At 39.9% G+C, this 27,508-nt stretch overlaps 2 protein-coding genes across 4 annotated transcripts in view; one reads left to right on the top strand and one right to left on the bottom strand.

Moving 5' to 3' along the window:
* Positions 1 to 2,115: 2,115 nt before the first annotated feature.
* RBM12B (RNA binding motif protein 12B) lies at positions 2,116 to 8,704 on the bottom strand. Of its 3 annotated transcripts, none has more exons than XM_058803055.1 (3): positions 8,633 to 8,704; positions 5,731 to 5,776; positions 2,116 to 5,054 (listed from the first exon to the last, which is right to left on the bottom strand). In XM_058803055.1, the coding sequence occupies exon 3, from the start codon at positions 5,024 to 5,026 to the stop codon at positions 2,927 to 2,929; it is 2,100 nt and encodes a 699-aa protein (XP_058659038.1). In that variant the 5' UTR covers positions 5,027 to 5,054; positions 5,731 to 5,776; positions 8,633 to 8,704; the 3' UTR covers positions 2,116 to 2,926. The 3 variants fall into 3 exon arrangements, with proteins under 3 accessions (XP_058659038.1, XP_058659030.1, XP_058659022.1); XM_058803047.1 differs by lacking the exon at positions 8,633 to 8,704 and adding an exon at positions 6,903 to 8,212; XM_058803039.1 differs by having other exon boundaries at positions 2,116 to 7,559.
* A 1,675-nt stretch (positions 8,705 to 10,379) lies between these two features.
* Positions 10,380 to 27,508, top strand: part of TMEM67 (transmembrane protein 67) — a 32,226-nt gene continuing 15,097 nt past the window's right edge. The window contains exons 1-13 of the mRNA XM_058804523.1: positions 10,380 to 10,569; positions 12,521 to 12,609; positions 14,029 to 14,122; positions 15,548 to 15,647; positions 16,100 to 16,169; positions 16,276 to 16,350; positions 17,549 to 17,611; positions 19,858 to 20,012; positions 20,133 to 20,241; positions 21,787 to 21,873; positions 23,838 to 23,903; positions 26,790 to 26,946; positions 27,312 to 27,435. Coding sequence (XP_058660506.1) covers positions 10,380 to 10,569; positions 12,521 to 12,609; positions 14,029 to 14,122; positions 15,548 to 15,647; positions 16,100 to 16,169; positions 16,276 to 16,350; positions 17,549 to 17,611; positions 19,858 to 20,012; positions 20,133 to 20,241; positions 21,787 to 21,873; positions 23,838 to 23,903; positions 26,790 to 26,946; positions 27,312 to 27,435 — 1,379 coding nt within the window. The remainder of the gene's footprint in view (positions 10,570 to 12,520; positions 12,610 to 14,028; positions 14,123 to 15,547; positions 15,648 to 16,099; positions 16,170 to 16,275; positions 16,351 to 17,548; positions 17,612 to 19,857; positions 20,013 to 20,132; positions 20,242 to 21,786; positions 21,874 to 23,837; positions 23,904 to 26,789; positions 26,947 to 27,311; positions 27,436 to 27,508) is intronic.

Raw genomic sequence — 27,508 nt, 5'->3', positions numbered from 1 at the left:
CTAAATGCCTCAAGCTGCTTTTGTAGGTGATTGCTATTTCTAGTTTTTGACAACAGAAAGTGTTCTCTTGTACATCAGAATTTTTGGACAATGGTAGCAAAAGCAACTTCAGAGAAGACATAAGTAAAGAAACTTTCCATGTTTTATATAAGCATCACCAAATGTAGCATTTCATTTATTACTCCTTACTGTATCAATGGTACTTAAAAAGGAAGCACAGGATTTCAAGCCATGTAATTATAGGCAGTCTCTGATTTGTCCTTTGTACTGGAAATACAATGCCTCCAAACCACTAAACATGTGATGTCACAGAACCCTGTTACCAGGAAATGCTGTCATCACACCATGCACCTGAACCATCTATTCAGGCAGAATCAGAATATAATGCCCAGTCTGGAGAGGCAGGGGGAACCGAGGCAGATGGACACGCACATACCCAAAACACCAACTAGGCAACAGCTATAAACCAAGCACCAGCTGTCCTACTAACCTTGTTATTTAGCTGATGTACTGCTTCCTCTCCTTCGGTGCATCTGTATGTACTTCGAGATGCAGCTCTTTACAGACTGTGAGAAAGTAATTTTGTTTGGTCTATCTCTTTACAGACTGTGAGAAAGTAATTTTTTTTGGTCTATCAGTCAGACATTTCAGATTAACCTGAAGTAGTCATAAACTCTAATTGGCTTTAAATTAAATACATATCAGCCACAGGGCAAACAAAAGACTATTTTGTAATGCCTTAATTATGACGTCTGCCATTACAAGCTTTATGACACTTTTTATATGTTCACTGGGGGGAAAGGTTTACCATCTGAAAAGCTAATGGTATCTTATCAGCAATTACTCTTAACCTCTTCTGAAAACAGACAGTTTTTTTCTAAAAGATAATCTCACACTTCACTGGCAAAGCAACCTCCTAAACTCTTACCTTTCCAACCTCCAAGTTCAAAATCTCCTGTTGTGTAGTAACTAGAAGCACTTTAAAATCAACAAATCATCTAAAACTGATTAACTGGAGAAGTTAGTTGTATTCACATTTTCAACACAGCTTAGTTGTAAAGATGCTAGTTTACAAAAATAGTCACAATGAAGTTTTCAACATGATGGTCAGGGAAGTTTATTTTGAGAATTCTCATGTCTTTATTTTTCCTGCAACATCTTCTGGCTCCTTGATCTCTTTTAAAGTAGCTATTACATAAAGCACAAAATTGTTGGGTTTCAATTCCTTTTAAGTTCAGAGGAGGATTCAAAACTATATGATTCCGAAGCTAATTCCTAGCAGAAAGCAAAAATCAGTATGTGTTCAAAGTTGAAAACTTGGCCATTATGTTTCTTTGCTCAGAGGAATCTACATATACAGACCTTGCATTATCATTCAAAGAGGTTTGTTTCTTGGCACTTAAAATACAGAATAAATAATGTGCAGAAGAAATAAAGCTATGCTAACCTTTTAAATATTACAGAACAAAAAATCCCATTCTTTTTGTTTTCTTGTACCAAACAGTTGTCATGGAAGTTCTGCAATCACTAGGATGACTTCACAAAAAGTAATAAAGGTTTGACCACCAGTGAGGGGGGATCATTCACTAGGAAGGCTGCCTGGACAGCTCTGTCCTTAAAGCTATTAAAGATGCAGTAGACAAGGCCTTGAGTAGCCCAGATGAGCCAAAACTTGCTCTGAGGAGTGAACTGGAATAGAGGCCTCCCTATGTCAGGAATTTAGGAATTCTGGTTATTGAACAAGCAAAGGTTAGAAGTTTTCACTGCCAAGTTGCAACTTTGTTGTCTCAATTTGAGGGGACTGAGACTTAATCCTTTAGTACTACAGATACTATCTTGCACAGCTGTAATGTCAACGAAAGTCCTTGCATACGCAATCAAAGTTTCCCACTAAGCCTTAATTTTGAAGATACAGCTTTCCCAAGCTTTTATTTCTTCCTAAAATTTAAACATGCTGGTAACAAACCAATGGAAACAACACGTTCTAAATGCTGACATAAGCATTTATTTTATTACATAAGAAAATAACACTTGTCAGCTTGGTTTCCAGTGAGAGATGCTAGTTGAAACTAATCACAGATTGACCTGGAATGCATCCAGACATCATTAGCCAGCTAGTATTCATGTTACGCAGCATGTGAAGATAAAACAAAACCACTCCAGTCAGAATTCTTGATCTAATTCCAACACTCATTTTCTGCCTCAAGGTACTGAAGTGAGTGAGAAAAAAGCCTAACTGATGGATACAGCCTCTGCAAGCTCTGTCAACTACTCATCCTTTGCTATGTTGACAAATACCAGTTCACTCTTTCCAGACGAAGCAGCCAGCATCATTCTCCATTCTCACCAAGACCCAGATCTGCTGAGCATAATAACTGAGATCATTAACTATACAAGTTTTAAATATAAGACACACATTTAAATGGCAATTTCTTTTTTATTTTAAAAAAATTGCAAAGCCAGCTAATGAGAACAGCAAGCTCTTAAACAGGAATGCCTGCAAACATATGAAATCGAATAAAACCTGAAAGGTTTACACAAAAATAAACCGAAAAAAAATTAAAATTTTATTAAGCTAACCTTAGTAAGAAGTGTCATTTACTAATGCAGGTAGCACTGAAAATATTCTATTTGAACCGTTTGTGTGGTCAGTCAACCAGCACTTACGTTTTTATTTGATGCAAAGACATAAGATTGGAATTAATCTAAAAAAAAAAAACCCAAAGCATTACAACTCATCCTTTTATACCTTCATGTAAGACATTCAATGTCCTACAGGTATTTCCAACCAAGAGCTAAACAACTGAACCGGGTATTATTTACAACCGTTGATGGAAACTGTTTTGCATCTTCCAGTAATTAAAAGTTAAAATAACTGTCAATACTGTCAAACCTAGAATGTGTTATTAGAGCATCTTTTCCTCCTTTACAGCAAACTCAACTTAACTTTCCGTGGACCAATGGGCCTATCATTCAGTTCATTAATAGCAGCCATAGCTTCCTCATAGTTTGTCATAGCAACAATGGCATCACCAGAAGGTAATCCTTGTTCATTGTACTGCACAGAAACTGACTCCGGTATCACTCTATAGCCATAGAAAAAATCCAGAATCTCATTAGGAGTAGCCTTAAAAGGTAAATTTTTCAACAGAATAGGAACAACACGTTCAGAACCACCATTGAAATTTGGATCTGGCATAAATCTTCCTTCCGGAAAATTTCCCATTTTATTATTCCCAAACTCCATTCTGCCAAAAGGTTCACCGTCACCACCAAAATCCATGAGGGGTGGTGGACCCCTAAAATCCTTAGGAGGGCACATGAAGTCCTCCGGGGGATGTCTGAATTCAGAATGATGCCTGAAGTTCCCAGGGGGACCAAAAGAATGCATGGGTGGCCCTTGTGGTGGCCCAGATGGTGAACCAACTGGACGGGAGAGGTCACCTCTGTCATACGGATGTGAATGACCATGCATTTCATTTGGTGCAGATAATGATGCAGCGACACCAAATTTCTGCATCTGATCTTGAGATATAAGTCTTATTAACACTTCTGTTCCCAAAAATGTTTGGCGGTTTAAATTTTCTGCTTTCATAGCTTGTTCTTCAGATTTAAACTTCACTAGTGCTTCTCCCAGTCCAACTCCTTTTTCATCATAGAGCAAGTAAATATCATCTTCGTCAATATCAAATCTTGAAAAGAACTTCTGCACTTCAATTTTTGACACATCAAACGGAAAATTCCTTACATAAACGCAATTCTTAGGGCTGGAATGACCTTCCCGGTAACTTTTTTCTGATATGGCCTGTCCAAGATGATCTCTGTCCGGTGATCTTTTCCTCTCACAAGAGTCAATTATTTTCAACATTGACTTTCTTGAAATTGGAAAAATGTACACAGGACGATTGAGAAGAACCTTTCTATGACATTCCAAAGCAGCCTGATAGTCTCTCTCACTCCTGAACACCACAAAGGCATCTCTAGTCCTTTTCTGATGCTTATCTGTTAGAATCTTAATCTGTTTGCTGTGTATATCCAATTCAGGAAAAAAATCTCTCAAATCTCTCTTTTCCACATTAAAAGACAGATTTCTTAAGTGTATGTAATATTCCTGGCTGGGAGAGGAACGAGAATGTGTTCTTTGTCTCCTTGGTGATCTTGAACGAGAATGCTTCCTTGAATGCATGTAGCCCGAACTTCTCGGAGAATGGTCTTCACACAAAAAGTCATCCATTTCATCTGGCACGTCTATCCGCCCACCGCATTCCATCCACCGTTCTTCTGTAGTGGGACTGATTTCTATAAACCTCTGACCCATGTATTGTCTGTGACGCTTAAGTCCTTCTAAGGCATCACTGGGTGTAGCACATCTTACCAAGCAATCACCATTGTTTAAACCATTACGGTGCTTTATCAAAATCACTCCATCCACGCGAATCCCCGAAAGGAAAGCACGTACTTCCATCTCTGTTGCAGAGTAAGGTATACCACGCAGAAACAGGTAACGATCATCCGGGTTAAACGGGTGGCAATCCTTTCTCAACTGATAGTTTGACTTAGGCATACCCATATCACCGTATCTTGTGCCGTTGGTATGGAACCCAGCCTCCAGGCGATTTGGTGGCCCGTAACTAGGCTTTCTTATTCCTTTTGGAGAAGCTGTAACTAAATGTGGTATATCTCCAATACTTGATGCACTAGAACCATTAGTACCTGTTCTTCTAGAGCCAGACATAGTTTCTCGTCCCCCACGGTCAAATCGTTTCCGGCTCATTTCTATGGTACTCTGCATCTCTGCCTTGCTGCTGAGAAAGAGCTCTATGCGCGAGTCCTTGATAAACCCTCCCGAACAGCTCATGGCACGCCGTGCATCTTCATCTGTGGCAAATATAATAAAAGCCTCCCCAATCTCTCCTCCAATAATATGCACACCTCCATCGGGAATATTCAATCCCAAGAAGAAACGACGAATATCTGGAGGACCCGCAACAACAGGAAGCCCCTGTAAACGGATGACTACAGCCATGCTGAGCTCAACCCACAGCAAAAATCACCTGCAGACAAAAAGGCACACATGATAGCACGTCTTTAGTACTCAACTATTACAGTATCTTATCACTTAAGCTAGAGCCTTTTTAATGAATGCCCTTGTCTCATCAAGAGAGAAGGTATGAAAAAACCCACAAGTTCACTGGAACAAGATTAAAACAATTCACTGAATGTTGATTAGTCAGAACAATTAGCTACTCCACCGGCACTTGTGCACAAATATTCCCTACCCTAAGGGCAACAAAATCCACCTAAGCCACTCCTCACCATCCACAATACCTAAAGAACACCTCAAGTCTTTCACGGCATAGTTACTATGTGCCAGAGATCTCTGCCCACTCCTAAGGAACAAAAAAAATCCGGTTTACTTTTGATCAGGACACTAATTGATAAAAGGAGAAAGGAAAAAGAATAACTATGTCACTGGAAAATGAAGTAACTCACAAACAAACAATGATGACTTTACTGCTTTGACAAGTTGCTCTACCCAGTGATCAGTTCTGTTCAATAATGTATGTTTTCTCAGCATTCAAAAATGTTGTCTCTTTGGCGTAGTCAGAGTATTAACTGCAGTGGCCACAAGCATATCCTAGTTGCCAGCCACAAGTCTGTGAGGAAAAAAGGCTGTGTATGATCTTGTCACAATACTCAGTGAGAAGTGTTAAGCTTTTGACAGCTTACCTGTTTCTGCTTTGGAGACCTGATAAATTCTGTAAAATCAACTTAACTGTGGAAAGAAAACGAAACATAATTAATGGCTGATACCTGTACTTTGCTTTACACACTGTGCTACACTGCTGCAGCCCATCCATAGCAGTGGCTAATACTAAAGCCAAGCATGTTATGAACCCATGTGAAGAACTCCTTCCATGTTCCAAGATGCCATGCACCACGTCTTTCTGTTTCCATTTTAGAAGCAAAAGAAATTCATAATTTGACTTCTGGAAACGATGAAAATACGATGAGATTACTTGGTCATCAATTGTGCCACACTGAACTGTTGCAATGAAACAGACAGTGTATCGAGGGAACAGTTCTCAACTGAGTTCTTGGAAGGTGCTTAGGTCCATCTCAAGATTACATGACATGTCCATTCTTCTGAAATCCACCTGGATTCAAACTTCACAAGAGTATGCTACTCACCAGTCCAGCACTGCACTTAACATACACAGTGAAGCCCATCAAATGAAAGAGCAAAAATATCCAACAAGGAGAAACTTCAGAATGTACCTGAATTTACCAAGCCAACTTCAGTATTTTCCCTAAATCCTTACTCTACTGCCTTTCAAACATAAGAACAAGAGAACCTTGAATACACTGACTTAACATACCCTGATTTTCAACATTTTCCACCATCACACAATAAATAGGACAATATTCTCAGAACAAACACAAGCCTCTGTAGCAAATGACTGCAATCCCTTTAAAACAAACACAACAGCCCAATGCTCTGAGCAAACACTCCTTCTACAAACCCTGCTCTGTAAAGCACCACATCCTGATAACAAGTAACCTACCAACAACCATTACTGCCACTCCACCTGAACGTAGCAAAACAAGAGCAAAGCCCCAATCTGTCACTAACAGACTCCATGTCACTTCTGCACCAGTACTCCGTAAGCACAACAAACCGGAAACAACTGCCCATTTACAAACTTCACTGAAGACCATCTGTTCTCTGTGCTTTTGTGGTGAGTCGACCCCAGCCAGCAGCCAGGCACCCACACAGCTGATTGTTCACTCCTCCTCCCATCAGTGGGATGGGAAAGAACAAAGTCGAGAAAACTTGTGGGTCAAGATAAAGACAGTTTCCTTGGTGGAAAGAAAAACACAAAACAAAGGAAATCACTCACCACCTCCCACAGGCTGACTGATGTCCAGCCTTCCTCCAAATAACAACTGCCTTGGGAGCCAAGATAGAAACCAAAACCATTTAAATACTTCTTCCTCTACCTCCGTTTTTGTTGCCCAGCATGATGTTACATGTCACAGATATCCCTTTGGTGAGTTTGGGTCAGCTGTCCCAGCCATGTTCCCTCCCAGCTTCGCACCTACTCTGAGCACACTCACTGCAGGAACAGAGTAGGGAACATCGATAAAGCCTTGATACTGTGCAAGCACTGTTCAGCCACAGCCAAAACACCGATGTGTTGTCAACATTCCTTTAGCCACAAATCCAAACAACTGTATGGGCTGCTGTGAAGAACGTTAACTTTATCCCAGCCAGACCCAGAACACTTTACAACGTGTCTTCTCAACAGATGCAATGTCAGTGCCAAAAAAAGAATGGAGAATTCAAGGGCAGAATTTTCATACAGCACCTTCATGTCTTGAGAAAGCAAATCCGCTGCCCTGCTACTTCGTGATGTATTTAATCTGTAGTACTTCTGGATTCACAACTCCGCTTTCTTATCCCAATTTTTAAACATCATTCACAACAGCTCTCCTCCATAATTCTTCGGTGATAAACAGCAAGTTCTCCACGATGCACCAGGGATACAATACACAACCTTCAGTGGTGAAAACCAGACCAGTGGTTGAGATCATAATGGGATCTCTAACAAGTCCACAAACAAGTGCAAGTTCAAATCATAGCTCTTACTGACTGTACAGTAAACCATCACACATGGATAGAAAGCACAGACAAGCCATCCAAATTTAAAGTGCATAACCAAAAATATTTGACTTGTCATGAAAAGTAAGAGCAATTCATTAACTGAACAAGGACTTCAGAAAGCAAGGATTTGGAGAATAAATAAACAACTTCATGCCATAGCTTAAAAGCACAGAAGTGAACAGTTTTATGAAATTTTATATATGAGCAAAATTGGTTAAAAAGCAGTACAATACCTATTCTTCCACAGTCTCAGGAAATTCCAAACATTAAAGCCATTAAAATAATCCACAACTTATAAACACAGTAGGAAACTAAGTCTGCACTAGACTAGGATTTTATCATAACACTGAAAGATTACACACATACTGCAAGCTAGAAAGAACACCCACAGAAACACCCCGTCTACGAAACTGGATCAGTATAGAATAACCAGCGGAACAAGGGAAGGGTTCTTATTCTATTCTTCAAAATAAGCCTCAATAGAGGAAGCAGGCTGCTGCGAATAGCAGTTTGCACAGTGCGGAAGGAAAACATGAGTGAGCTCTACAGCTGGCCCCCCTACACGGTCGAATGTAGCACGGAACCGCTTCCCAGCAGGTCGGCCCCGGCGCTGCTGGAGACCCGCGGCGGGCGGCAGGGCCGGGCACGGGGCGAGGGGAGGGCGCCCCGCGCCACACGCGCTGCGGCCCGCCAGAGCCGCCGCTGCTGCGCCCCCATGAAGAAGCCCGTCTGCTTCCCGACACCGGGACAGGGCTGAGGGAAGCACCGGGAGCAGGGAAGTGGGGTGGGAAGCCCAGAGACACGAGAAAGCCGGGGTACACGGGGCCGGGGCACAGGGAGCGGCCGCGCAGCGGTTCCGCGAGGGTCGGGTAACCGAGAACCGGCAAACTTCGCGCCGCCCTCGGCCACACGCCGCACCCAGGGGAGGCGTGCTCTGTCCCTCACGCCATCCATCCACGCACCCACCGGACACGCCGCTCAGCGAGCGCCGCAGCTCCCGGCACGGCTCCGCCAAGATGGCGCCGCCTCCACTGCCCCCCCAAACGCTGAGGGGAAGCTGCGCTGCGCGAGCGCCGACCTGCGCGCGCACCCTCCGGGCGGGGCGACCCCGCCCCCTCCGCTGCAGTGCGCGGGCGCGAGTCGCGCCGCAGGCAGTGCGCACGCGCTCTCTGCCCGGGAGGCGGGAGCGCGCTCCCTGCCTCAGTAGGTCTGAGGGATCTGTGTATTAATAGACCAGTTTGATTGTAGCTATGCGTAGCGAGGGACCTGCACTGTGACCGATCTGTATGATGTCGAGATCCGTCACACGGTGACCGGGCGCCGCTGCCGCGCTGTGCGCTGCGCTTAGGCCCGTTCCCGTCGGTGCCGGCCCGTGCCGAGCTCAGGCGCCGCTCAGGGCCGCGGGTCCGACAGCTCGGCACGGTTTGGAACGCGGCTCGGGGCTGGCTCCGGCCTGGGCTCTGAGAGGAGGGGAGAGCAGGGGTGCACGAATGGAGGAGAAGGAGAAAGGGTTCAAGATTAAGTAAAGGGAAGGGCAGAGTCCCTTGGTTGTGCAACCGAGGTATATTTATCCTAATGTTTATCCTAGCTGCCTTCCCTGACTTTGCGTTCTCTCGTCTTTTTATGCATATCCTATACATGTCTGCTCCATTTTACGTACGGAAAAAAACCCTGTACTATTTATGATAGATTGACCTCGGAATGTTGCCAACTTTAGGAGCTCTCTCAACACGGATAGAGTCTTGTTTAGAAAAAAGACAGTGTTTATACTGTGCGGGGTACAAGGTGGGGGTTTCCAGAAATCAAGCACACCAGTAAAACAGTTACATCTGTATGCAGTCAAATTTACATGAACCTGAGCCTGGAGACAGGTAATTCTACTTGAAAACATAAACTCAACCTTTTAACAGTTGTTGACCCAACAAAATAAACCCAGTGAGAAATAAAGCATGTAATGTCGAAAATCATAATAATTAGGCAATTAGCACACAGGAGAGGGACAATAAGAAATAACTAAAATCCAGGACATGGTACATCTTGCAAAGTTTTGGTAAAGGAATGAGGCAAAAGGCAACAGGCAGAAACAGGCACAGAAAGTTGCACCGGAGCATGAAGAACTTTGATGTGCGGGTGCACTGGAACAGGAGGTTCCAATCCAAAGAGGTTGTGGAGTCTTCCTCACTGGAGATATTCGAGAGCTCTCTGGTCACAATCTTGTGCCATGTGCTCTGGGATGGCCCTGCTTGAGCAGGGAGGTTGGACCAGATGACCTACTGTGCTCCTTTCCAACCAGACTCATTCTGTGCTTCTGTGGGATATGAACAAGAGTGTGACAAAGGTGTAAAAGGTAAAGGGGAGTAACACTGGCTGACCATCCATTGCTCTAGACATTTTGTGTTTTCACCTTGTTACACCTTCCCTCTCTGTGGAGAAATTACAAACACGTGTTCCATTGGGATGATACACTGTGCATCAGTTCTAGAGACGAGGTACCGGGCAAGTGCAAAAGGGCCACGGTGTCCTCTCGTTTCTCGCTCCTGGTCTCGCACAAGACGAACAAAACTCTCAGTACACCAAGCACACAAACTCGGGCTAGCGCACCCGCCCTGCCCTGCCCCGCGGACGCTTCGCGTGTTGCGGCGGCGGGCCCCCGGCGCTCGCCGTACCGCGCGGCTCTGGCCAATGGGCGCGCGCGGGCGGGGCGCGCGGTGCCATGGCGACGCGGGGCCGCGGGGCCGCCGCCGCTGCCGCGCTGCTCATGGCGGTGTCGGCGGCGCTGCCCCCCGCCCGCGGCTTCTCCGTCCCGCTGCAGCGCCCCGCCGACTGCGGCGCCGATCGCTACTTCGACAGCTCCCGCCTGGCCTGCGCGCCCTGCGGGGCCCACCAGCGGCAGAGCGGCGGCGGTGAGCGGTGCGGGAGGCGGGGCTCGGGCGGCTCCGCGTTGAATCCGCCCCAGCAGCGGGCGGTGCGCGGTCGGGCTCCGGCGGTGGCGGTAAAACCCGTCTGGGAAAGCCGCGAAAGGGCCGGGAGCCCGCAGAGACCTGAGAGGCTCCAGCACAGCTGTGATGTATCTGAGATGCAGCTCAGAAAAATGACTTTCGACCTTTTTCTAATAATATTTTTTTTTCTCAAGCATTATACTGTATTTGCATTTTTATCTGTAAAATTCTACAGGACCCTGAGTTTATGTTCTCGATCACTTCTGTAACTTTAAACTCCTTGTCAGCCTTGAATGTCTGAGATATCAAGAGTCAGATCCTCATGCTGTGCCTGTGCTAGTGCACACGGGAACTTGGAGCACATACAGCACAGCGTGACAGTACTGAATGGAAAACACAGACAGCTAACTCCTTTCCTTAGGGCATAAGGAGGCATTAAAGGGTCCATCTTTCATAAAATACACAGTGCAATAAGAGTGGGAGTTCCGTGGTGTGTGTACAAATTTGAGCCTGAGACCCAAGAAGCTCTCTCTGCAGGGCTGGTACTTTGTGGAAAGCAGTGATGTGTGCAAAGCTGGCTGTGCTCCCAGCTGCTCCGTGAAAGCTGCTCACCTCCACCACCACCATGGTGTCCTAAAGACTGACCCCATAGTTCACTCACGGGAAAAAAAATATACTATTTGTTTTTAGGTCCCCTGATAATGTGGGTGTCTAGATCCATAGCTCCTTTTTAGGCTGAATCTTCCTCTAAATAAAGGACTTCAAGCAGAGGAGAATTCCAAGGGGAGGTGAAGGGTTTATTTTTTCCTGCAGATCTCGCTGGAGCAGTGTAGATAGGTGCTGCTCAGTGCTGTTTGCATCTTGGCTGAATTCCACTTGTGATTGCCCATACCCTCCTTGGCTAGCTCATCAGCCTGGATTCTGCTTTTAGGTGACATCCCTAAAAATCTAGGTATTGTCACTGTGTCACAACTCAAACTTTTCATTGATCTAATCCAATTGGGCTTTTTCTTCTTTAGAATTAAGTAGAAATGTTTGATCACTTTGACAAATGTTTCTGTACAGCTGGACTCGTTAGAATGTAATTTAAAGTTATAAAACTTTCCACAGAATTTGGCATTATTTTTGCCTGCACAGTTCAATAAGCTTAAATGATAAAAACAGTTAATTAGTACATATAATCACTTTTGGTTTCTGGTATGTGTTTAAAAGTACAGAGGGAAATTCATGACACTGAGACAGGAAAAGTTTCTAAAAAAAAAGTTGTTTAGCACTAGCAGGTGGGCATTATACTGTGCCGTGAAAAGAGTGTTTAATTTAATACAAAATGTTAAGTATGTTGTGTTCACTCACTGAAAACCATTCAATATGAACCTTGATCCCCATGCACAATTTTAAAAGCCTTGAGTTGAAAACAGCTTTTCATACGACAGTTATATTTTGAAAAACCTTTTCATAGGAACGCATTTTGGTTTTAGGAATGACTTCAAATTGAAAAAATAAAAGCTGTATACAAACATAATATATACATATAATACTGATGTTGTAGTGAAGAAAGGCTGTGGCAAGATTTAGATAGAGAGATTATATCTCTTACAGACCAACTGGTAAAATTTTGTTTCATTAAAAAACCCACAAAATACAAGCTCTGCATCACTGTTCCACCCTGGTAGATCAGTCAGCCTTTTAACATTCTCCTAAAATATCTATGTGCAAACTGTAATGGGCATTTTTCAAAAAATGGGTATTTTTTAAAAAGCAAGATGATTTTCATTCACATCTCATTCAAGTGTTTTATGTGTCTATCAAATAATCCATCTTGATCTCTTGAGAGCAATAGTAGTTGTTCTTCATATTCTGTTACAACCAGTCAGTTCTATGTAGATTAAAAGTGCATTTGTGCTGTTTTCTTCAGGTAGTTCCTGTGAATGTGAGCCAGGATACAGGATGGTTTCTAGTAATGGTGGGTTCTCTGTTACTTGTGAAAAATGCCCAGAAAATATGGTGAGTATTTAATGTTTCATGTTTGCCATCATGATAGAATAGTAGTCAGAACCACTATGGGATTTTTAATTTTAAATTTTGTCCTGACTTCAAGTTATTTTTTCATTAATTCAAAGTATTTTTTGCATCATAGTCTTTGATTGAGAATTTCTAAGACCATGTTTATATGCAGTATTTTTTTTCCTATTTAGAGTTGTCTATTTCTATTATTTTGCCTTTTTCATTACAAATTTGACCCCACAGACAAAATAAGAATTTTTTAAGTGTTTAAGTTTCTTCCACTACTTTTCTTCTCTGCTTTGTCCTTGTTCAGAGAGCACAACTCTGAACAATGTTGAAGATGCTTTTCAGCTCATAGATAACTGATTATGTAAATACCATTATTGTGATATTTAGGCTGTATCTTCATAATCCACAATATTTCATCTTCTTACTTCAAAATGAGCTGCTCCTACTATGTTACTTGAATTTTATAGTTATAATTTGATCAGTTCTTCTGACCTTCCTTGACAAATTAAGTTACAATTTTGTGTCATAATCTCAGCATTGATCCAGAGATGCCAGGCTGGAACAGATTTTTTTCCCACTATAGTAAGCAAAGAAATGTATTTTTCCATCAAATCAACTTTTGAGGGTGAAGCCTTCCTGAATACTTGTTTCTCTTCAATAGCTGTAGAAGAACTCTCAGGAGAGCAGCTTACTTGACTGAGTTAGGTGTTCAGTGGCTAATGGGCTATGTAGGTAATTTCCTTTTTCTTTCTATCTTCTTGCTGTGTTAGACAAAGACTTTGTATCCTTTTGTGTTGTGATCTTTTGCTATTTTTTCCTCCTTCCTGCAATGGTGGCATTTGCCTTTGATCTACTGCCAAGGCTTTTGCAAAGATAAAATGGTCATAGTGGAGAAGGGAGTAGCACTTGAGGATGAGAGTTGTCTTCATTTTCCTCAGTGGCTTTATCTGTAATGCAGTTACTTCATGTTATAAAATAAGTGTGGATGTGAACTGTCTGGGTAGGTACAAAATTCCAAACAATAATATAAGCTACTTCATTTAGAACTCTTCAATTTCCATTACTTCTGTATATTTATATGCAATTGTAACATGCAATTTTTGTGCAAAATGTCTATGTATGCATTATTATGTTTATTCAATGTATCTCTTTTTAAACATTCTACTTTTCATTTTCCCTGAAGGATGTAGGCTAACAGGTTCAGAAGAGCTTAACTTTTTTGCGTGTGTTTGCTAGAAATTACTTTTGCCAGATTGTTTAGCCTTTTTTATCTTTAAAAGCTTCATTAATGTTATTGATGTTTTATCTGAATGCATTTTCTAGTAACTAAAGGCTGGATAAGGCATTCTACACAGATACTGGATGATCTCTATATTTTTGAAAATTCTAATGTTTTATATTTTATTTTAGAGTGGAGTTACTCAAGATGGATGGAATTGCATTACTTGCCCCAGAGGCCTGACTTCAAAAGGAAACTGTAAATGCCCCAATAATGAAATACTAGGTAAAAAATGCATTCCAGCTATGAGATGATAGCACTTGTTTTAGATATTTGAGTTTACTAAGATATGCTCTTCTGTTCAGTAAGAAAGAAAATTTTACGTGTGTTTTCTTATCTGATGTAAAACTTCAACATTGCTCTTGATCTTATTTGTCATGAAAAACAACAGATAGATCTGTACCATTGCTCATTGCAATAAAAACTATTATGCAAACATTCCATAAATGAATACTGATGTATCACTTCCTTCAAGCTCTTTAGCAACGGATGGAGTCGTTAAAGTTGGGATAAAAACAATGTCAATACAGACTATATAAACATTACAGTGTTTTGAAGTATAAAGAGCAGTGAAAGAATTATATCCATATGAGTAGGTGGGAGAGAACAGGCTGAGCAAATCAAGCAAATGGCTGTGCATTAGTGTCAGTGGATTTCATGCCTCCCTGAGACAATTGTACCTGTGACTTTCTGAGATGTGCTTCCCTATACCTGTGCTTCTTACTTGATGCTCTCTGGTAGTTGCAGATGATTTTCAGTAGACAGAAAAATAATGTTAAATTTAGTGTTAAATGGATTTTTGCTTATTTTGCATGGTAGAAACATAAGAGCAAAGTACAGTTTTCATCAGTGGTGTAAAACATAAAAGCTCTTGGGACCTCTAGTTTTCCTTATTTTCAAAGACGTGGAATGCCTGTAATTCTCTGAATAAGAATTACAAATGTCCACTTTGGTTATATTTCTGACAGAATATATTGGAGAATCAGTGTTTTCCAGATCAATAATTTTAAATTTTCCTAGGAATCTGGAAAACACTGAATACCAGTTTTCTGCCTGAAATTTTTTATGAGAGTTACAAAATAATTCCAGACCTTTATGGTAAAATATTGAGAGCAAAGCTGATTCTGTAATTTGACATGCAGGAAGAACATTAGTACTGTATTTTTTTATGCTCTTTGGATTTTTTTTTAATAATTAGATTTGAAATCTCTTGTCAGATGATATAGTTGGTGGAAGATGCAGTTTTGAAACTTGGAAATTGTGACATTTCCATGAATCATTTCAGATGAAATGTAATTTTTTTTTCCCAGTAATTTGCAAACTTGTTTTGAATTTTTGCTTTGCAGTGAGGCCTTTGTCTGAATCTTATTCAGAATAAATAACAGTGGAACATCCAAACTAGACATGAAATGTTGCATTTCTCATTTAAAAATAAACTGCATGTGCACACCTATAAGCAATGCACACAGACGTGCATGAATGTGCATTTATAGTGGATGTTATTTGCATGTTGTGCTCTTGGTTTTTTCAAAATAAACTCTTTGAGTTGATTTTAGATCTGCACAGATGCTGAATTTTTTCACATTTATCTAGAACTGTGTCACACTGCATCAGGCAGTTTTATCAGACTCTCTTTTCTTTTCTGCTCAGTGGAAAGAAGCGTGGATGGTGTTTTGCTTGATGAAGCATTGTGCATACTTTGTAATGGAAGTGAGCAGTCCTTCTCTGCCTCAGATGCATCAGGAAGCAGGTGGGGGCTCTTTGCCTTTTGTGATGATAAATTTAAATGTGTCATGCTAGTTTAAATGGAATACTCCTGAGGAACAGACTGCCTTTGGGATGACAGTTTTGAAGGCAGGGAATTGGAAATCCTCAACCCTGTATCAAACCCACCATGTTTGGTGATCACTGGAGTCCTTAGATGGCTGGCCAGCAGCTTGGTTCTTCTTTGGCTTCTTCAAAGCCAAAAGCAGGCTTTGGATTGGAAGCAGAAGAGAATTCTTATTCTGATAAACTATTACTTGATTTGTTTTCTACTTCACTGATAGTAGAAACAAATCAGTAATCACTTCTGAATTTCAATTCAAACTAGTGAAGTTGCTGATGCTGTTCCTGGGCATGCTATGTAATCAGCTTTCTCTGAGGACTAAATATTATACTTAATTACATTTTAAGTGCATTCTTCATGTTTGTGATCCATAGGTGTGTAAGATGTGAAGAGACATTCATTCAAGTAAGCAAGTCTTGTGACTGCAACAGCCCAAACATTCTAGTAAGTAGAAGAATGGTTATTGTATTGAAGTTCAGAAAAAGAAAAGTTATTTTAAAAAGTGTATCAATAGCTTATTAATATTTTTTTATTCTTATATTTCTTTCAGACTGGTGGGTTGTGTTTTTTGGCTCGTGAAGGTTTACCCCCAAAGGGAGTTGCAGCTGTTCGTTTTGCACAGCTAGTAAGTGTATTTATTCTAAAACACTTTTAAGCTTTCTCATTACTTACTTTCAGTAAATATTTCAAATTCCCATTTTTTGTCTGATCCCAGTGATGGCAAGATCATTTGCATCAAGATACAGTGCAGGTATGGACACCAAGCAAGCATTGTTATAATGGAATAAGCTTTTAAAAATCCATGCTGTTTTGGAGACTGAAAAGGGGAAGTAATTTACATGACTTAAATATCAAAACTAGTAGCATGTGACCTTTTGTATTAATTGTGTGCATTTAAAGCATACTCTTGTATCACAAAAAGATGCTGAAGAGTCCTTGAGTGCCTCTGGATTTTTGTACTATATAAAATATGTCTTTGTGTAAAACATTTGAAAAAAATACAAGGCTTGAGTTTACTGCTTGATCTTAGAGCTTATAGAAGAAAATGGGCACCTATAAAGTTTGAGATTGTCTGTGAAATTGCTGAAATCCTTGAATTGGCTAATGAATGAAAATATGTTCTATTGACAAGATTGAAGGGGTTTTCATTGTTTTAGTTAATGAACTTTCATTAAATGTGAAATCTGATCAAAATTAAGACCATTTCCCAAGTAGTTCTGAATTCAGGAAATGCTATGTGGCTAAGAAACCTAAATGAGTTCATGTTAAAAGCTACCACTTGAAAGAAAGTGAAAAGCAGTCTTCAGTTTTTCAGATACCAAACATTCATTTGCTACCTGAAAATGCCATCTTCTCAGTGATATTTTATTGAAAATATGTCTTTTCAGTTGCTTCCAGTATGTATGAAAGCTATGTGTAGTTCAAATGTGAGTAGTTATAAAAAAGATTATAAAAAGGAGGAACTAATTAATTTGGCAAATTTGGTCCTGAGTTAGATTTTCCATCAAGTCAACATCTTACCTCTGAAATTGTTAGTACTTCCCTTGTGTGGTAAAGAAAACTTCTGCATCACAGAATCCATATTCAAAGCTTAAATAGTTCAGCTCTTTTCCTGTATACTTTGTCTAATTTAGGGAAGTGAAATAAATTATTGCATTATGGTTGTGTTTTGAACTAATATTGTTAGACTGAGATATTTACAAATGGCAGAATGGTCTTAGAAAAAAATATGCAGCATCTTCTAGCTGACATAGTTTTCCAGACTGTTACATTGTGTAGGAGTTGTTGTGAACAAAGACAATGAATAAGTTCCTTATTTACAGGGTGTAACACTGGCATCAGCATGGTTTCTGAAAAACCTTCAGTCCTCAGCCTTTGCCTGTTGGGTGAGTTTGACTAATGTTTGCAGTTTGCTTTTTTATACAGAATGGTACTCTGTAAAAGCATGTCACTTTTATATTTGGAACTTACCCTGCTTATCTTTGAAGAATTTTATTTTGGATGAGAATAGAAAAGAAATAATTATATATCCAGAAAATGCTTAGAAATATTGAGGGCTAGTCAATGTTAATGCAAGTCTATAGTGTTGGAATTTTCACAAGATGAATGGTGTTAAAGAAAAGTCCTTCAATATTCAGTAGTATCTGACCTACTATCCGCATATTTGGATATAAATGAGCATATCCAGTATTTACTGGCACCTGCTCTTTACCTCTTAGTTGATTTTCAGTTATTCATAACCATGGAACCACCCTTTTTAGCTTTGCTTTGCTTTCTGTATGCAAGTGTTATTTACCATTATGTTGCTCTGGGTGACAGTAACCATGGGTAAAAGACTGGCTTTGGCAACAGAGTTACAGACACTTGTGAAGAGCATGTGTCTCTGCTCCCTTTTACCAACTCTGTTATCACACATTCTCATTTTCCTTCTGTATTGCTCTCCTGAAGATCAGATTTTAACTTCTTAGGTTCTACTATCTGTCTCTGTTCCCTATCTGTCACAACCCAAAGGATTGCCGGGTCAAGAAGTCTCTAAAGATCACAATATGGATTTGCAGGATTCTTTAATACACAAGCACATGGAGTCTTGCTTCCTACAATTTCTTATTAGAGATTACTGCAGGTTATTACTAGTTATGATTAGTAAAGCAAGTGTATATATGTACTCCAGTGGTAGCAGCAGTCAACAGCAGCAGCAGGCATACATTTCAGTATTACAAGTTGCTAAAAAATGATCACTAGGAAAGCAGCAAAGGCACTTATGATGAATTACCCATGTGTGTGTGTATTATTCCAAATAGTACCAGTATAGTACTCAAGAAACCACTCCCAGGAGTGGGGCCTCAAAACTGATGACAGATGAAGTTTCGCTTCAAAGGTGATCAATAATCTAGAGGCAGTCAGGCATCCCTAGCCGCAGTCTGGTAACTTGCCTAGGAGAGCTCATAGAAAAGTTTGTGTAGGAGACCTCCTCTGTGTGTGAGATTTAGAGAGATGAGAGGCAGGGACAAATTCACTCTCCATTTTGGGTAAAAAGTAGTTTTTATATCAGTGACACATAAGGTGGTGTAGGGCAGCACCACCTGGAGCAGCCAAGAGATGACAACTTTTTATATCTCAGGCTAGTTTTTGTGTTTTCCAGACTGTTTTCCTACTTTTTAATGTGCAGCCATCAATAGCAGTTGCCTATTCCTACTCTTTTGGAATGTTTTCCCTCTTCTAAATCCTAACCCTTGTCTAGACTCTTTTTCATCTTTCCAGATGATAGGTTGCTGTTACAATTCCTTGGGTTCGTGCTTATTGATGGTATGTCAGAAGGTCTCTGAATTTCAGATACCCAGCTGAACTTCTCAAGCATGTTTCAGACTCCCAGGCCATGTTCCCTGGCTAGCAGATGTTCTCTCAGTATTTCAGCAGACTTTTGTTCAGAATTTTCCCAGATCATCTTTGCTGCTCCTATCACCATCTCATACACACGGCTCTGAGATGAATTCTCCCACTGGTCCCATTCTTTATCACTGGCATCAGTTTATCCTGTTTGTCTGCCTCACCCTGCTCAGCCATTCAGAGATGCTGCCTTCATGTGATGAGCAGCTGCTGGTCTGACCCACACAAACGGGGGTAAGGAGGTGGCAAGTTAATACCAGTGCAATGACCCCTGCACACAGATGCCAGGTGTCACCTCTGCATAGCACTTGGCACTGGTGTGTTTACCAAAACTGAGCAAGGTACGTGAAACTGAAAATACTACATGCATCTATAGTTGTCAGTCTGAGGTCTTTGAAGGAGTAATCTTTGCCATACAGTCTAAGTGGTACTAAACATTTTCATTCTTACTTTGTTTTCTAAGTGCAGATTTGACATTTCTGTCACTTTTTCCCGTCTAGCGGATGCAACTAAAATAAGCTGAAAAAGTGAGAGTACTGATTTCATGCTTCCATATGCAGATCTGTAAAAATATGGTACCTGAATACCTGGAAGAAAATACTAGATATTGACAAAGTAAAATTACTTACAAATGAGCATAAAGGTTTAGGAGTGGCTTCTGAAAACATTATCATTTTATGACTGCCTCACGAAAGGAAGGAGTAATTAAATACTTTTTTTCTGTATTCTTGTTTCTCCACTGCAGTTGTACTCTAATCTAACAGCATGCCAAGCTCTTGGAAATATGTGTGTGATGAATATGAACTCATTGAGTTCTTCAAGTACTGATGCCTGTGGTTTGTTTCAGTATATTTTTGTCAGTACAGCAAGGGTAGGCGTCGTTCATTCAATACCCTACTGGTAAGTTGCCTTTTCCATAACTTTTGGTCTTTAATAGCTTTGTATGGAATTTATTATTCTAAATGTTCTTTGATGAAAAATATTATGTTTCATTAGAGAAAACATTGTAATTTTTTTCAGGAGGCATAATCTTCCATGGCTGTATTATGGTGACCAACCAGGATTAGCATCCCAAGTGCTTGAGAAAAATCATTTTCCTACAACCTTCACTTTTAAGGGAACAGATAAGGTAGGTGTTGGGTACTACACATAGGGAAGCATCCATTAGGAAGAGGACATATATCACATAAAATGTTTAGATTTATTATAGATGTGACTCTACTAAAGGTGAGTTTTAGGCAGTTAGTGTAACAAAACTCAGTGTGAGATCTCATGGAAGAGGAAGGTGATATTTACCTAAAATAATGTCTGGTCTCTTCCTTTGCTTACGCTCTCATACTGACGTTCTCATAAGGCCTAGACGTGCTTGCCTGTGTGGTATGACCAGGGCACAAGGAACAAAGGATGCCAGCTTTTAAGTGTTCATTGTGTCCCCAAGGATCTGGATTAGGAGTGGTAAACTAGTAGCTGGACAAACCTTTTACACACCTTAGGAGTTCATAGTTGTTTTGACACTGTCTTTTGCTTCAGAGTCTTGTTTACTTCCATCTTCATAAATCTGAGGCAAAGTTGATCTTTGACTTTTTTTAAAATACATACATCCTTTTGTCAGAACTTCATGGTGAACTCCTGTGAAAAAGAGGGGTAAATATGATGTGCTGTGTCTTTTACTGCCACCCTCCTGGTGTGCCAAAGTGCTGGGTCTTTTGCTGACAAGTTGTCTGTGCCAGGTTTTATCACAACCCATTTATCAGCTCTGTAGCTGAAAACAGTGTTCTTCATCACTTTTATATGGTGTTTGGCACTTTCTGTTGCTTACACACACATTTGTCCCCCTACTCAATTTATTTCTAATATTTCTGTTACACATCTCTACAAGCTGATTGTATCAGAGATGGATTCAGTGTATTACTCCAGCCTTTTCCTCTTATTGCAGTGAATTATGGAAAAAAAAGAGGTGAGGAAAATAATTTTAAGGTTAACAAAGCCAGATATATGTCCCTGGGAGGGATGGACTGCTTCAGTAGTTTGTTAATTAGCACATTTTTATGAAGAAATCAGATAGTCAATCAAACAATAAAGTGATTTATTTTTCTAAATTAATTGTAAAATAGAATAACTGAAATAGGTTATTCAAGTTCAGCTAATCACAGAAAATAGTACTAGTGATAACCTGTTTGTCAGTTATACTGCCAAATTTATCTAGAGTTTTCATATTGACTCAAAAATAAAATTATTATGCCTTTTTCAGCCATATTCTACAAGGCTATGTTTTAAATTAAACAATGTTGCAATGTAGCAGTTGTTTTAATAACTGAAGTACTTGTTGTTCCTCCTAACACTGAAGGTCCTGGAAGCCCTCTAGATTCCAGGATTGTATATATTAGAAATCTGCATAGATTCCTGATTAGGTTAGGGCAAATCTACGTGTGTAGAAGTTCCTTTGGAATTTTTTCCATGTCACCAATGAAGCTGTAGAAGAATGGTATGTTTTTGTAAAGAAGTAAACTACCAAACCCAAAATTAAAAACAAAATCAAAAGGGGAAAAAAAAAATTAAGGATTGTGCTGAAAGTTTTAGGAAACATCAAACAATTGATGACAGCAGTCTCTAAAGAGTGTATGTCCACTTCAGGGCAGTTTCATTGGTCTTTATCTTTTTTTTTCATCAACAGGATGTAAAGCTGAAATTTATTGCAGCCTCATTTGATGCAGCGGGAAACTTTCTTAAGTGGCAAAATTTGGAAGGAGGTCTCTTACAGGTATGTATGATTATAGTTATCTTCTCTTGATAACATAATGTTCTGAGTGCCTTTAGCCAAATTAAGACAAAAGCCAAGAGTTTGGTTATTACTCTAATGACAGTTCATAACTGTAGCACTAGAATAGGGAAAATAGCTCTTTATTCTTGCTCACAATGATCTCTACAAAATCAGAAGTATAAATTCATCAACACTGCCTTCATCCTTTAGACCAGTATAAATCTGGCATATTGAAAAGCTCTGAAACATAGTGTTAATCATTTAGAACCAGCTACCTCTGTCTTCTATTCAGCATAGTTGCTTATGGTTTTCCTATTAAACCTTTCTTATTGCTCGGGTCTTCTTATTAAACCTCTTTTTCTTGTTGAGAAAAGTGTATTCGTTAGCTCTGAGTCCACATGTGTTTATAGATGATGCTATGAGTATGTCCCCATTAGATGCTGTCAACTATTTGCACACATCATGGGGGTGACTGTCAAATCAATAGTTATGTCACTCTCAGGGGAGGTAGGAAAGCTGATCTACGCCATTTTCTTTGCATTGTCTTGGTATTTTTTTGCTTGCTTATTTCTTTTTGTTTTAACTATAAAATGTACACTATGACCAGCATGTCCCTTTTTCATAACAGAAAGTTATAAATACATGATGGGAGACTTTACATAGAATGGGGGGGACTGGCTGGCAGTGCCCTTGGCCACTACACCCTCAGATGTCAGGGACGCAGACATTCTACTTCAGCACTACCACGCTGTGTAGTTAGGCTGTGAAAAATGCAAGTAAGCAGCAATTAGAAAGTGCAATAGTAATTAGTCTATCAGAGAGAACAATGAGCAGCTGCAGCATGTTACAGAATAGAATTTGTTTAGCAGTCCAGTGGCAATCTAGGCACTCTCACTATTTCCCAGACAGACAACAATAGAAACACTAGCAAGAACAATTGGGAATTGTTGGTTCCTTTTCTGTTGGAGCACATCACTTCAAACATTTCAGTGTTTGTAGAAGACCAGCTGACATTCATGATTTACTTTGTTACTGCCTCAGGATGAGCCATCTTGTGTCTGTGTCTCCAGTTTTAAGGAAAACTAGTGTTTAAGGGAACAGGTTACTAAGGTACTAATGCATAGAAATGAGAACAGGTTACAGGTACTATGCATAGAAAATTACATATTCTGACATATAAGTTTAGGTTTATTGGGGCATGTTTATTTTCTAGGGAAAAGCTTTTAACAGCTATCAAGAGCCAATGGGAAAGGAATAGCTTTTCAATTCAAAGCCTCCTTTAATGTAATAGATTGTGCATGATGATAAGACATCACAGTGCTAAATTGGTCTCAATGCATAATTGTAGCAATTTCCAGAATTTCAGTTTCACACTAATAGAATTGTGTTTTATGCAAATTTAGACTTCATTCTCATTTTGGGAAAATGGCTTTGGCCTCCACATTAGACTTGGACCATTTTTTCTGGATTCAGCTGAATCTGCCATTCTTTGCTGAAAATATAAGTGTTGTTTTAAAAAAAGAAAAAAAATCTGTTACTTGCTACAACTTTGATTCTCTGAGAATGCCTGCTTAAGAGAAACAGGGCTGTATGAATGTGGACTTATTTTCTTATGGGATTCTTGAATTTAGTAGAAGCCTCTGATTGAGCTTGAGGCAATACAGTGCACTGAACATTCAGTCCACAGAAAGATTATTCTTGCCCATTTGGATGCTGCTGTCCACAGATTTTAGTGATGGAACTGAAAAATACTATGCAAGTATGAATAAGATAAACCAGCATTTTAAACACATTTGTGTTAGTGAAATAAATAATTGTGTTTACCCCAAAGTAAATCCTTCTCTTATTAAATTTTTTTTACAAAAATCTTGTGAGAACTCTTAATACATAAGTACTTGTAAATATTTTTCACATGAGAAGATGATACCTTTGAATTAACCTAATTATAACTATGTTTTATTCAGCTTTGTCCTGATACCCAAACTAAATTGAATGCAGCTTATGTTTTTGGAACAACTTATCAACAAAATGTAAGTAAGATATAAAATGCTATTTTCAATTTTGAATTAAGCTGCCTTTTATGTCATTAGTTACTCGGTGCATGTTGAAGAACCTTTGGAGTTTAGGCATAAGCTGCAACATGGAGGTCTTTCTTGGGAAATTGAATTAAATTAGTGTGGGGGTTTTTTTAATTATTTAACTACATCACAAAACTTGTTTACTACATAGCATAATCACAGTACATTAAACTGGCATTTGTATTTGTGAGGTTGCTGACTTTGTAGTGGAAGAACACAGAGCCTGAATTGTGACAGCTATAGACTTTGTATCATATCTCCAAATTTTCCTACCACCCTCTTTGGGCTGTTTTCCTATGGAAAGAAGGCAAATCCAGTCATGCCATGCCTGAATATTGTTCCCATTTACTCTTTATAGTATGCCCTGATTTTAGTGAATGCTGTGAAGAGATTGAAAATCTATTTTAATCGAACAGATGACTCATCAGAGGAAGGAGATTCTTTGGCTGTCTTAACTATGAAAAAACACTGTTGGGGTTTTCACGCTTTACTAAACACCAGCAAAGGAAGAGGGAATAGAACACTAAATTATGTGAGCTGAAGAAATGGTTCTGCCAGTGATAAAGCATCATTAATTTTTGTCACTCAGTATGTTAGATGGGAAGGTGGTAGTCTCTTTGGCAATGGAGTGGAGAAAAAAACATCTTTATACAGCTCCATATATGTGCACAGCATCTCATACCTATATATTAATATTCTTTATTAACTCATCGAACACTGAAAACCATTCCCCACATGATGTGTTGAAGTGTGAAAATACAAAACTCTGGCTGCTATTTAGGTGGTGTGAAAGTCTTAGAAGGTAATAGCTGTCAAAGCTTACTCTGGGAAATTTAAAGTGTTTACCAAATAACATTGACAAATCTTTGTTAAATATTTTCATTTATCAAGATATTTAACAATATCTTTCATATTGTTTAATGTTTAATCCATATTTCAGTATTTCAGATAGAATGAAAACATGTTCTATTTAGGATCATTGAACTAGTTGAGTAGCTTTTTTTCTTTTTAAAATCTTAAGTATTTGATATTGATTCTGTATTACCTGTATTAATAACAGTTAACATTGTTGGGTTTGAATAGATGCGTCAGTAACTTACTGAGTATTTTTTAATACCATTTTTGTCCATTATATGCATTACTTTTTTTTTCCTCTGTGGCTTTGGAGAAAATAGGCTCGACAAATTATAAGAGTATTTAAAATGCGTGGTTGTTCACATTTGCAAAATGTTACCTGCTTTCACATCTAACTTCTTCACACAATCACAGACTGGTTGAGGGAGTCAGGGACCTCAGTAGGCTGTCTTGTCCACAAGACAGACAGGGCCATGTAGGGCAGGTTGCCTATGACCATATCCACATGGCCATATATCCGGGGAATGACTCTACAGCCTCCCTGGGCAGCCTGTGTCAGTGAAAACCTGTCTTCTGATGCTCAGAGGGAGCCTCCTGTTTCAGTTTATGCCCAGTGCCTCTGGTCTTGTCACTGGGCACTGCTGAGAAGAGCCTGGCTCTGTCTCGCACACCCTCCCTTGTACAATATTTGTGCACATTGATAAGATCCCCTGAGCCTTCTTATCTCCAGGCAAAAGAGTCTCAGCTCTTCTTCATAGCAGAGATGTTTCAGTCTCTCCCTCCCCACACTGGCCTGTGCTGGACTGTATCAAGTAGTCTCATTTCTCTCTTCTACTGGTGGGCCCTGAACCAGATTTCATGACTTCAGCATTTATGTTTCTTGACTTTAATGTTTACGCTGTTTCAAATTTTATGTCTGTGAGGTTTGCTTGGATATTTTTTCCAAATCTGTAAGAGCTTCATTCTCCACATTAGTCATTGTAGTTAATTGCAATAATTTCGAAGAAGTTTGCATAAAATCATTAGTACTGGGTCATTGCTTGCAGGCAGCTGGAATACCTTGTCTGCCAGTACTTCAGTAAAGCATTTGACACCATTTATCACAGCATTCTCAAGAAACTCTCTGCTCAAGGCTTGGACAGGTGCACTCTTCATGGGGTGAAAAAGTGGCTGGATGTCTGGCCCAGAGAATGGTGAATGGAATTAAATCCAGCTGGTCAATGGTGGTGTTCCCCAGGGCTCAGGACTGGGGCTGGTCCTGTTTAATGTCTTTATCAATGATCTCAACAAGAGGATCCAGAGCACCCCTCAGCAAGTTTGCAGCTGACACCAGATTGGGTGGGAGTGTTGACCTGCTGGAGGGCAGGCAGGCTCTGTAGAGGGATCTGGACAGGCTGGGTCAATGGGCTGAGGCCGATGGTGTGAGGTAACAAGGCCAAGTGCCAGGTCCTGCACTTGGGTCACAACCACCTCATGCAGCACTCAGACATGGGGAAGGGTGATTAGAAAGCTGCCTAGCAGAAGACCTGGGATTGCTGGTCAACAGCCAGCTGGTCAAACGTGAGCCCAGGTGGCCAAGAAGGCCAATGGCATCCTGGCCTGTACCAGGACTGTGTGGCCAGCAGGATTAGGGCAGTGATTGCCCTCTGTGCTTGGCACTGGTGAGGCCACACCTTGAGTGCTGTGCCCCATTTTGGGCCCCTCACTTCAAAAGGAAATTGAGGCGCTGGAGCGTGTAGAGAGGGGCAAGAGAGCTGGTGAAGGGGCTGGAGTACAAATCCTATGAGGAGCAGCTGAGGGAGCTGAGGATATTTAGCCTGGAGAAATGGAGGCTCATGCAGGACCTTGATGATTCTGTGATTCTTTCTTTTGTGAAGAAGTAGGACAGATTCCACGATAATTTTGCAGGGAAGGAATCCACAGCTTGGCAAGCTATCTGAATAGTTAAAGTGATCTTTTAATTTTCACTTTTTTTTCTTGTAGTGCAAAATTTCAGTTTCTAAGATTTTATTGGATTTTGCCAATCCAGTTTTTTATGACCTGTTCCTTGAATATAATGATGGCAATGGACAGCAACATCTTTGGGCCGTGCCAGTTTTAAATTTGAATCTTCAATACAATGAAAAGTTTGTTAATCAAGGTAAGATGGTGATTGTAACATCTCTGTGAATTTAAACAATCTCAAAACTTCAAATAGAAATAATCTATGTTAACTAGTGTTACTGTGTTGTGTTTAAAGATACCACAACACACCATAACTTGTTTCTATTTAAAAATTTAGTATTTGTGGTCAAGTTCTGATTGTTTTAGTACAAGCTTTGGTTGCATACACCATTCCAATCAGTAATATGTATTAATAAAATAATCTCATTTTATTATATATTTATATAAGTTGAAAATAAACAATTTTAGATTCTCAGTAGTTACTGTGTGTTATACAGTTATATTTGTTGTTTCTCATACATTTCATTCTTTTTGTGTGTGTGAAACTGTCATGTTTTCTAGGCAGTAATATGAACAACTGGCTTCTGACTCGTCGATTTTTCTTGGTGGATGCACTTAGTGGAAAAGAGAATGACTTGGGAAAACCACCAAGGGTAATTCGGATTGCTAGCAAAATAACAATAAGGTGATTAACTCATATAATATATAGTACATAGAAAATTAAGCCAATGTTGTACAGTCTGCATTTTATTGTCTTA

This window comes from Ammospiza caudacuta, chromosome 1 (assembly GCF_027887145.1).
Source record: "Ammospiza caudacuta isolate bAmmCau1 chromosome 1, bAmmCau1.pri, whole genome shotgun sequence".
Taxonomy (NCBI): domain Eukaryota; kingdom Metazoa; phylum Chordata; class Aves; order Passeriformes; family Passerellidae; genus Ammospiza; species Ammospiza caudacuta.
The sequence above is the reverse complement of the archived record's forward strand: the minus strand, read 5'-3'. Positions and strand labels throughout refer to the sequence as shown.